Below are 11,531 nucleotides of genomic sequence, written 5' to 3'. Positions count from 1 at the left end.
TGGAAAGGTTGGAGGCACTGGAAAACAACGCAAGGAGGAACAACCTGAGGATTCTTGGTCTTCCTGAAGGTGTGGAGGGAGCGGACGTCGGGGCATATGTGAGCACGATGCTGCACTCGTTAATGGGAGCGGAGGCCCCGGCGGGTCCGTTGGAGGTGGAGGGAGCATACCGAGTGATGGCGCGAGGACCGAGAGCAGGAGAAATTCCCAGAGCCATAGTGGTGAGATTCCTCCGTTTTAAGGATAGAGAAATGGTCCTTAGATGGGCGAAGAAAACACGGAGCAGTAAATGGGAGAACGCGGTGATCCGCGTTTATCAAGACTGGAGTGCGGAGGTGGCGAGGAGGGCGAGCTTTAATCGGGCCAAGGCGGTGCTTCATAAAAAGATAAAATTTGGAATGCTGCAACCGGCAAGACTGTGGGTCACATATCGAGGGAGGCACCACTACTTTGAGACGGCGGATGAAGCGTGGACTTTTATTGTGGAAGAAAAACTGGAATGAGCGGGTTATTAAAAAGAACGTTCGAACAAAGTGGTGGGGCGAATGTGGGGGGCAAAGAGGGGTTTTATGTACTAATCCTGCGATGTGGTAACTTTTCTCTCTCCCACAGGTGGTGATGGGGGGAGGAGGGGAGGTGGAGGAGATGGGGCGTTGGCCATTGGGGGCGGGGCCAAGGGAGAAGCGCGGGCTTGGTTCCCGCGCTATGATAATCATGGCGGGAATAGAGAAGCAGGAAGGAGGGGGCGTCGCACGGTGCGAGCCGAGGTCACGGGGGGAAGCCGAGGTCAGCCAGAGTTTGCTGACTTCTGGGAGCAACATGGGGGGAGTAATTACGCTAGCGGGGGATCTAGCGGCGGGGGGGGGGGGGGGGGAGGGGGGAATTACTGGGTTGCTGCTGCTGGGGAGAGGGGGGAGCTGGTATGGGAGAGGATGGGCGGGGGGGGCACCGCCTGGGGGAGATACAGCTGCGTGGGAACCGGGTGAGGAGCTGGAAAAAGGTGATGGCTAATCGACAGGGGGGGGGTAGGAAGCCCCCCAACTCGGCTGATCACGTGGAACGTGAGAGGGCTGAACGGGCCGATAAAGAGGGCACGGGTACTCGCACACCTTAAGAAACTTAAGGCAGATGTGGTTATGTTACAGGAAACGCACCTGAAACTGATAGACCAGGTTAGGCTACGCAAAGGATGGGTGGGGCAGGTGTTCCATTCGGGGCTAGATGCGAAAAACAGGGGGGTGGCTATATTAGTGGGGAAGCGGGTAATGTTCGAGGCAAAGACTATAGTGGCGGATAACGGGGGCAGATACGTGATGGTGAGTGGCAAACTACAGGCGGGAGACGGTGGTTTTGGTAAACGTATATGCCCCGAACTGGGATGATGCCAATTTTATGAGGCGGATGCTAGGACGCATTCCGGACCTAGAGATGGGAAAGCTGATAATGGGGGGAGATTTTAATACGGTGTTGGAACCAGGGCTGGATAGGTCGAAGTCCAGGACTGGAAGGAGGCCGGCAGCAGCCAAGGTGCTTAAAGATTTTATGGAGCAGGTGGGAGGTGTAGACCCGTGGAGATTTAGCAGACCTAGGAGTAAGGAGTTCTCGTTTTTCTCCTATGTCCATAAAGTCTACTCGCGAATATACTTTTTTGTGCTGGGTAGGGCATTGATCCCGAAGGTGAGGGGAACGGAGTATACGGCTATAGCCATTTCGGATCACGCTCCACACTGGGTGGACTTGGAGATAGGGGAGGAAACAGAAGGGCGCCCACCCTGGAGAATGGACATGGGACTAATGGCAGATGAGGGGTGTGTCTAAGGGTGAGGGGGTGCATTGAAAAGTACTTGGAACTCAATGATAATGGGGAGGTCCAGGTGGGAGTGGTCAGGGAGGCGCTGAAGGCGGTGGTTAGAGGGGAGCTGATATCAATAAGGGCACATAAAGGGAAGCAGGAGAGTAAGGAACGGGAGCGGTTGCTGCAAGAACTTTTGAGGGTGGACAGACAATATGCGGAAGCACCGGAGGAGGGACTGTACAGGGAAAGGCAAAGGCTACATGTAGAATTTGACTTCCTGACTACAGGCACTGCAGAGGCACAATGGAGGAAGGCACAGGTGTACAGTACGAATATGGGGACAAGGCGAGCAGGTTGCTGGCACACCAATTGAGGAAAAGGGGAGCAGCGAGGGAAATAGGGGGAGTGAGGGATGAGGAAGGAGAGATGGAGCGGGGAGCGGAGAGAGTGAATGGAGTGTTCAAGACATTTTATAAAAAATTATATGAAGCTCAACCCCCGGATGGGAGGGAGAGAATGATGGGCTTCTTGGATCGGCTGGAATTTCCCAAGGTGGAAGAGCAGGAAAGGGTGGGACTGGGAGCACAGATCGAGGTAGAAGAAGTGGTGAAAGGAATTAGGAGCATGCAGGCGGGAAAGGCCCCGGGACCGGATGGATTCCCAGTCGAATTCTATAGAAAATATGTGGACTTGCTCGCCCCGGTACTGACGAGGACCTTTAATGAGGCAAAGGAAAGGGGACAACTGCCCCCGACTATGTCTGAAGCAACGATATCGCTTCTCTTAAAGAAGGAAAAGGACCCGCTACAATGCGGGTCCGATAGACCTATTTCCCTCCTAAATGTAGATGCCAAGGTCCTGGCCAAGGTAATGGCAATGAGAATAGAGGAATGTGTCCCGGGGGTGGTCCACGAGGACCAAACTGGGTTTGTGAAGGGGAGACAGCTGAACACGAATATACGGAGGTTAGGGGTAATGATGATGGCCCCACCAGAGGGAGAAACGGAGATAGTAGTGGCGATGGATGCCGAGAAAGCATTTGATAGAGTGGAGTGGGATTATTTGTGGGAGGTGTTGAGGAGATTTGGTTTTGGAGAGGGGTATGTTAGATGGGTGCAGCTGTTGTATAGGGCCCCAGTGGCGAGCGTGGTCACGAATGGACGGGGATCTGCATATTTTCGGCTCCATAGAGGGACAAGGCAGGGATGCCCTCTGTCCCCATTATTGTTTGCACTGGCGATTGAGACCCTGGCGATAGCGTTGAGGGGTTCCAAGAAGTGGAGGGGAGTACTTAGGGGAGGAGAAGAGCACCGGGTATCTTTGTATGCGGACGATTTGCTACTATACGTGGCGGACCCGGCGGAGGGGATGCCAGAAATAATGCGGATACTTGGGGAGTTTGGGGATTTTTCAGGGTATAAATTGAACATGGGGAAAAGTGAGTTGTTTGTGGTGCATCCAGGGGAGCAGAGTAGCGAAATAGAGGACCTACCGTTGAGGAAGGTAACAAGGGACTTTCGTTACCTGGGGATCCAGATAGCTAAGAATTGGGGCACATTGCATAGGTTAAATTTAACGCGGTTGGTGGAACAGATGGAGGAGGATTTCAAGAGATGGGATATGGTATCCCTGTCAATGGCAGGGAGGGTGCAGGCGGTTAAGATGGTGGTCCTCCCGAGATTCCTCTTTGTGTTTCAGTGCCTCCCGGTGGTGATCACAAAGGCTTTTTTTAAAAGGATTGAAAAGAGCATCATGGGTTTTGTGTGGGCCGGGAAGACCCCGAGAGTGAGGAAGGGATTCTTACAGCGTAGCAGGGATAGGGGGGGCTGGCACTACCGAGCCTAAGTGAGTATTATTGGGCCGCTAATATTTCAATGGTGAGTAAGTGGATGGGAGAGGAGGGGGGAGCGGCGTGGAAGAGATTAGAGAGGGCGTCCTGTAGGGGGACTAGCCTACAGCCTATGGTGACAGCCCCATTGCCGTTCTCACCGAGGAACTACACCACAAGCCCGGTGGTGGTGGCTACACTGAAGATTTGGGGACAGTGGAGACGGCATAGGGGAAAGACTGGAGCCTTGGGGGGGTCCCCGATAAGAAACAACCATAGGTTTGCCCCGGGGGGAATGGATGGGGGATATGGAATGTGGCAAAGAGCAGGAATAACGCAACTGAAAGATCTGTTTGTGGATGGGAAGTTCGCGAGTCTGGGAGCGCTGACCGAGAAATATGGGTTGCCCCAAGGGAATGCATTCAGGTATATGCAACTGAGGGCTTTTGCAAGGCAACAGGTGAGGGAATTCCCACAGCTCCCGACACAAGAGGTGCAGGACAGAGTGATCTCAAAGACATGGGTGGGGGATGGTAAGGTGTCAGATATATATAGGGAAATGAGGGACGAAGGGGAGACTATGGTAGATGAACTAAAAGGGAAATGGGAAGAAGAGCTGGGGGAGGAGATCGAGGAGGGGCTGTGGGCAGATGCCCTAAGCAGGGTAAACTCGTCGTCCTCGTGTGCCAGGCTAAGCCTGATTCAGTTTAAGGTATTACACAGGGCACATATGACTGGAGCACGGCTCAGTAAATTTTTTGGGGTGGAGGATAGGTGTGCGAGGTGCTCGAGAAGCCCAGCGAATCATACCCATATGTTTTGGTCATGCCCGGCACTACAGGGGTTTTGGATGGGGGTGACAAAGGTGCTTTCAAAAGTAGTAGGAGTCCGGGTCGAACCAAGCTGGGGGTTGGCTATATTTGGGGTTGCACAAGAGCCGGGAGTGCAGGAGGCGAGAGAGGCCGATGTTTTGGCCTTTGCGTCCCTAGTAGCCCGGCGCAGGATATTGCTAATGTGGAAAGAAGCCAAGCCCCCGGGGGTGGAGACCTGGATAAATGACATGGCGGGGTTTATAAAGCTAGAGCGGATTAAGTTCGTCCTAAGGGGGTCGGCTCAAGGGTTCACCAGGCGGTGGCAACCGTTCGTCGAATACCTCGCAGAAAGATAGACGGAATGGGAAAAAGAAGGCAGCAGCAGCAGCCCAGGATCGGGGGGGGGGTGGGGGGGGGGGGGGGGGGGGGGGGTGGAGGAGGAACCAGAAGGACTCTCCGGGTTGTTAATATATACTGTATAGTATGTATAGGTCGTTGCTGTATATTGGACTGTTAAATTATATTTTTGGAGAGTGTTACTTGTGACAAGGCAGTTGCCAATTAGGGCTAGTTTTCATTTTTGTTATTTATTATTTATTCATTTTTTTTTTTGTTTATAAAATAGGTCATTGTTATTTGTGTTGTTATAATATTGTGTAAAGGATGCACAATGTACTGTGTTGGTTGACCAAAAATTTTCAATAAAATATTTAATAAAAAAAAAACAGACCACAGTTCATCTCTTAAGAATTTGAAAGCCTCAGGGTGCCAAGGACCCAGGTTCCATCCCGGCCCTGGGTCACTGTCCGTGTGGAGTTTGCATCTCCCCGTGTCTGCGTGGGTTTCATCCCTACAACCCAAAGATGTGCAGGGTAGGTGAACAGGTAGAATAGCTAAATTGCCCCTTAATTGGAAAAAAAGCATTGAGTACTCTTAAATAATTTAAAAAAATAATCTGATATTGTCCTGATCTGAATCAAAAACAGCTATCTTTTGTCAGTGGTCAAAGGCCAGTAGTTAAGAACAGAAACTCTGCTGACTTTTTGCTTCCCTCGCTCAGGAGTGCTTTTGCCAATTGTACCAGTTTTACGGTCTATAATCAGCAAATTCAATAGACTTAAAGGCATTGACTTGAATTCATAGAATCCCTGCAGTACAGAAGGAGGCCATTCAGCCCATTGAGTCTACACCAACCGTCCAAAAGAGCACTCTACACAGGTCCACTCCCCCATGCACATATCCCTGCAACCTAACCTGCACATCCCTGGACATGCAGATTTAAATCTCATGCACATTTAAGTTCTTGGAACTGTTTAGATGAGAGACTCTACTATCACTGTATAAATTGCCATGCCAAGCGTCAAGGCATTCCATCTCAATAAACAACAAACTTCTAGATTTTGGGAATACATGAAGGATTTATTGGTTTTACAGTTGTTTATTCGATAGGTTACAAAATCTTTATAGAAAATAACCAATTCTAGTATTTTACCCCTGCTTGACTGAAATGTAAGCCGTCTCAAATGCCCTGCCTCTGCTGTGCTGCAAATGTAGTCACAAAGCACAAGATGAAAGTTCAACAGATTAATGCTCCATTGGTTCTTCTGGTTTGTCACATGAAGCTGTGTCAGCAGCTGGAGGTGCCTGTAAGACATTTTCATGGGATTAATGAAGTCACAAAAGAAAATGCAGTTCAACTTGAATTAATATCCTTGATGAAGAGAAGATTAAAATCAGGCTTCAATCTTAAAAAAAGCCCCTCAGATCTACCGACCTATAATTATGATGAAACAAATCTGTAGTCATCAAATTTACCATTACATTTTTAAATAAACAGGATCAAAAGGGGTGCAACTCCACAACAGTTGATCGGAGACCAGAACAATCAAGCTTCTGTAGAAAACTCAAATGCGACCCTGAAACAAACAGGTTGCTAACATTCAAGGTACTAATGGAATTTGACCAGGCAAACTGACTCAACTGGTAGAACCAGAAGGAGGCCATCTTGCCTGCTTCAAGAAAATCCTGCATACCAGTATCATTTGAAGACAAAGTGATCCAAGTAACGTACACATTTTCTATGCTGGTAAGCCGAGACATTTTAGCCAATTAAACTCCAGCAATATTGTTATAACCTGCCTGGTTACCATTGTCTGGGGACTAATGACAATCCCACAATCCTGTGGGAGTATGAGCCTCCCCAATGAGGGGGGGCGGAGAAATCATTAGCTGACTCCCTGTATAAATAAAGCTGGCCAGTTTGGAACCAGCAGGAAGGAGTGAGCAGCAAGCGAAGTTGCTGCTGTACATATGTTATTGTAAATAAATGTTATTTCTTTCTATTGTTAAAACTCGTGCTGGATTCTTCGTGGCCCTCACAAAACTGGCGACGAGGGTTGAAATGAATAGCTATCTACACTGTTGAAGCCACCTCCCTGGATTTTTGTTGGATACAGGTTGGAGGTTGTTTTCTATTACACCATGCCTCTGTACGGACGTTTGGATGTTTTTGATGCTGTGCTGGAAAGCTGGAACCAGTACGCACAACGGATGCGTTACTATTTCCGGGCAAACAATATCACCGAAAACGAGCGGCAGGTGGTCATATTGCTCACCGCCTGTGGCCCGCATACGTTTGGGGTGATTAGGAGCCTTACGTACCCAGCTGCGCCGGACACCAAAACGGTTGATGAACTTGTGAATTTAGTGGGGCAACATTTTAACCCAACCCCGTCCACGATAGTCCAACGTTACCGGTTTAATACCGCTGAGAAGACCCCAGGAGAATCCCTTGCCGACTTTCTATCCAGGCTACGCAGGATTGCGGAGTACTGTGACTATGGTGAGACCTTGTCAGAAATGTTATGCGACCGTTTGGTTTGCGGTATTAACAATGCGGCCACCCAGAGAAAGTGGTTAGCTGAGCCAACATTGACTTTTCAACAGGCCATTCAAATAGTATTGTCCAAAGAGAGCGCAGAACGAGGAGTGCAGGAGCTACAGGGAATGGAGGTGCATGCCTTGGGGCTCAACTCTTTCCATCCAAAAACGTCCCCCCGCACTCCTGCGGTACCTTGGGCGAGGCGACGTCCGGATCGACGCCAGTGGCCGTCGGACATTCCTCCCCGAAGGGAGCCTTCTCCAGAACCAATGGATGAGGAGCCATGTCCGTGTCAGACTTGTAGGCACCGATCCTGTCGTGGACGCCGGTCCTGGGGGCGCCAGAGGCGCCGTCGTTCCGTCTGAAACTGGGACCAGCCCAGGGGCCGTACCTTCCATGTGGATGAACCTACGGCGACTACTCCCGAGGACGTGGAGACGGAGGACGACTGCCTGCAGCTGCATTGTGTGGCAGCTCCCCGTGTGACCCCCATTAAGGTCACAGTACGGGTCAATGGTCACCCGCTTGAAATGGAGTTGGACACTGGCGCAGCGGTCTCCGTGATCGCCCAGAGGACATTCGATCGCATCAAGCAGGGTATACAGACCCTTACATTAACCGACACAGGCCAGGTTGGCCACTTACAGGGGGAACCATTGGACATTGCAGGAACTACGATGACCCCTGTTGTTTATGGATGCCAGGAGGGGCGTTTCCCACTTATCGTGGTGCGCAGCCATGGGCCCAGCCTGTTGGGTCGAGACTGGTTGCGCCATTTGCGGTTGCAGTGGCAGCACATCCTCCAAACAGTTTCTGGAGGGTTGACTGAGCTGCTAGGACGATACCCAGATGTATTCCAGCCCGGTTTGGGGAAAATAAATGGGGCCGTAGACCGTATCCAAGTCGAACCAGGAGCCACGCCGCGCTATTTCCAGGCGCACCCGGTGCCTTACGCCTTGCTCGAGAAGGTAGAAGGGGAGCTCACTCGTTTGTAGACTTTGGGTATTATCAGGCCCGTCCGTTTCGCTGACTGGGCAGCACCAATTGTACCTGTAATGAAGCCAGATGCCACAGTTCGCTTGTGCGGCGACGATAAACTTAGTGAATACGGCTTCCCGACTCGACAGATATCCAATGCCTCGCATAGATGATCTCTACGCGAAGCTTGCAGGCGGACTCTCGTTCACAAAATTAGATATGAGTCACGCCTACCTACAGTTGGTGCTGGACCCTGCCTCCCGACCATATGTAACGATTAATACACCCTATATGGGCCTGTATGAATAGACACGTTTGCCCTTTGGAGAATCCTCTGTCTGCGCTATTTTTCAACGCGCTATGGAGGGCATTTTGAGAGGTTTACCGCATGTCGCTGTCTACTTAGATGACGTTTTGATCACAGGGACGTCGGAGCAGGAACATTTGGAGGCTGTCCTTAAGACGTTTTTTGGAGGCTGGAGTCCGTTTACGTCGCACAAAGTGCGTCTTTCAGGCGAAGGAAGTAATCTACCTGGGTTATCGGGTGGACCCCGTCGCAGAGAAGGTGCGCCCGATTCAACAGGCCCCCGCCCCGACTGACACTTCGCATCTTCGTTCTTTTCTCGGCCTCGTAAAGTGTTACGGGAAGTTTCTCCACAACCTGGCAACTACGCTGGCCCTGTTGCACCTTCTGCTAAAGAAAAATCACACCTGGGTTTGGGGTCAGCCGCAAGAAACCGCTTTCCGGCGGGTAAAGCAACAATTGTCGTTGTCTGGGTTACTAACCCACTATGATCCTGGAAAGCCTTTGCTCATCACGTGTGATGCATCCCCGTATGGATTTGGGGCCGTCCTGTCCCACAAGATGGAGAACGGGGCCGAGCGGCCGATAGCTTTCGCCTCCCGCACATTGACTGCAGCGGAAAAAAAGTACACGCAGATCGAGAAGGAGGGCCTGGCAGTGGTCTTTGCGGTGAAACGTTTCCACCAGTACGTGTACGGCCGCCACTTCATTATAGTGACTGATCATAAGCCTCTGCTGGGACTTTTCAGAGAGGATAAGCCAATACCGTCCATTGCTTCCGCACGGATCCAGCGCTGGGCTTTGTTGCTCGCTGCATACGAGTATTCTCTGGAGCACAAACCAGGAACGCAGATAGCGAATGCCGATGCACTGAGCCGATTGCCTTTATCGACTGGCACCATGTCGACCCCCACGACCGATGAGGTGGTTGGAACCCTAAATTTTATGGACACCTTGCCTGTCACGGCATCACAGATCCGTGAGTGGACTCAGACGGAGCCAGTCCTGTCAAAGGTTCGGCACATAGTCCTGTATGGTGGGCAGCATAGACAGCTCCCAGGCAAGTTGCGTGTATTTTCCTCAAAGCTGTCAGAATTCAGCGTGGAAGACGGCATCCTCTTGTGGGGGACGCGTGTGATTGTCCCGGAAAAAGGACAGGAGCTGATACTAAGAGATTTGCACAATGGGCATCCAGGCGTGACCAAAATGAAAATGTTGGCCTGGAGTTATGTCTGGTGGCCAGGCCTCGACACCGACATTGAGAAGGTGGCCCAAAACTGCTCCATTTGCCAGGAGCATCAGAAGCTTCCGCCGGCCGCGCCCCAACATCACTGGGAATGGCCAGGGCGGCCTTACATGCGGATTTCGCCGGCCCTTTTCAAGGATCCATGTTCCTTCTATTAATCGACGCCCAGTCTAAATGGCTAGAGGTGCATAAGATGCTAGGCACAACGTCCTGTGCAACAATTGAGATGATGCGTTTGTCTTTTAGTACATATGGCCTCCCCGAGGTGCTGGTCACGGATAACGGCACTCCATTCACAAGTGAGGAGTTTGTGAGGTTCATGAAGATGAACGGCATACGCCATATCCGCACTGCCCCTTACCACCCGGCTTCAAATGGGTTGGGGATCGCGCAGTGCAGACATTCAAACGAGGCCTAAAGAAGCAGTCTTCCGGGTCAATTGACACAAGACTGGCTCGCTTTTTGTTTTTGTATAGGACCACCCCCCATGCAGTGGCTGTGGTAGCTCCCCCAAAACTCCTAATGGGCTGGAGACTTCGCACCCGCCTTAGCATGGTTTTCCTGGACATTGGTGCAAAAGTACGCCGCACACAAGAACGGCAGGAACATGTTTTTTCTCGGCATCGGCCGATTCGGCAGTTTGCGCCCAGTGACCCAGTGTTCGTTCGGAATTTTGCTGGTGGTGCCCAGTGGGCCCCTGGCGTAATCTTTTGCCAAACGGGCCCTATATCTTACCAGGTGCAAGCCCAGGGTCGTCTCCAGCGCAAACACCTAGACCACGTTCGGTCCAGAAGACTATCCCTTCCAAAGATTCTCCGCCCCCGGAGCTCATTTCTACAGCCACAGAGACCAGAGACAATGGAAAGTAGTCCTCACAATCTTCCTCTGGTGCCTCACTCAAAGCCTGCGCAGGTCGTTACAGAACCGCACGGAGATAGAGACGCTGAGATGACGGAGGCAGCAGACTCTGACTCCGAAATGGAGACACAGGACACATCAGAGGGGGAATCCTCGGGCCCATGGGCCGTGGATGTACAACCGTTACGCCGGTCTCCGTCTCATTACACGCCGCCCGATCCAGCGCCTCGTGAAAATGGTGTCCGGCCTGCGGCAAAATGAGTCCAACGCCCTCCTTCGCCAGGGTCTTCGGTGGATTCCTTGGACTTTGGGGATGTTTTAACCTGCCTGCTTACCATTGGCTGGGGACTAATGACAATCCCACAATCCTGTGGGAGTATGAGCTTCCCCAATGAGGGGGGGGCGGAGAAATCATTAACAGACTCCCTGTATAAATAAAGCTGGCCAGTTTGGAACCAGCAGGAGTGAGCAGCAAGCGAAGTTGCTGCTGCTGTTGTATATATATGTTATTGTAAATAAATGTTATTTCTTTGTATCGTTAAAACTAGTGTTGGATTCTTTGTGGCCCTCACAAAAAATATTCTATGCATAATTAGGGGAACTCCAAACCTCTTGCTTACTTATGCCCAAGATATCAGAGCTTAGAAAAGTGGTAGGTATCCCTATGGAAAGAAATTTGATTCTATAGCAGGCAAAGAGAAACCCCAAGTCAATTGGTAAACCCCAGCAGTTAGCATTTGGCATATGATTGGTGACAAGTTTAAAAAAAAGAAATTTAGAGTACCCAATTTTTTTTTGCAATTAAGGGGCAATTTAGCATGGCCAATCC

At 50.9% G+C, this 11,531-nt stretch overlaps 1 protein-coding gene across 1 annotated transcript in view; it reads right to left on the bottom strand.

The window, feature by feature from the left end:
* Positions 1–5,833: 5,833 nt before the first annotated feature.
* The window catches only part of psma1 (proteasome 20S subunit alpha 1), a 20,782-nt gene continuing 15,084 nt past the window's right edge, over positions 5,834–11,531 (bottom strand). Inside the window, exon 10 of the mRNA XM_072466426.1 lies at positions 5,834–6,079. Within this exon, the coding sequence (XP_072322527.1) occupies positions 6,020–6,079 (60 nt within the window). The 3' untranslated portion in view covers positions 5,834–6,019. The remainder of the gene's footprint in view (positions 6,080–11,531) is intronic.

The sequence above is a fragment of the Scyliorhinus torazame genome, chromosome 10 (genome assembly GCF_047496885.1).
Source record: "Scyliorhinus torazame isolate Kashiwa2021f chromosome 10, sScyTor2.1, whole genome shotgun sequence".
Lineage (NCBI taxonomy): Eukaryota > Metazoa > Chordata > Chondrichthyes > Carcharhiniformes > Scyliorhinidae > Scyliorhinus > Scyliorhinus torazame.
The sequence above is the reverse complement of the archived record's forward strand: the minus strand, read 5'-3'. Positions and strand labels throughout refer to the sequence as shown.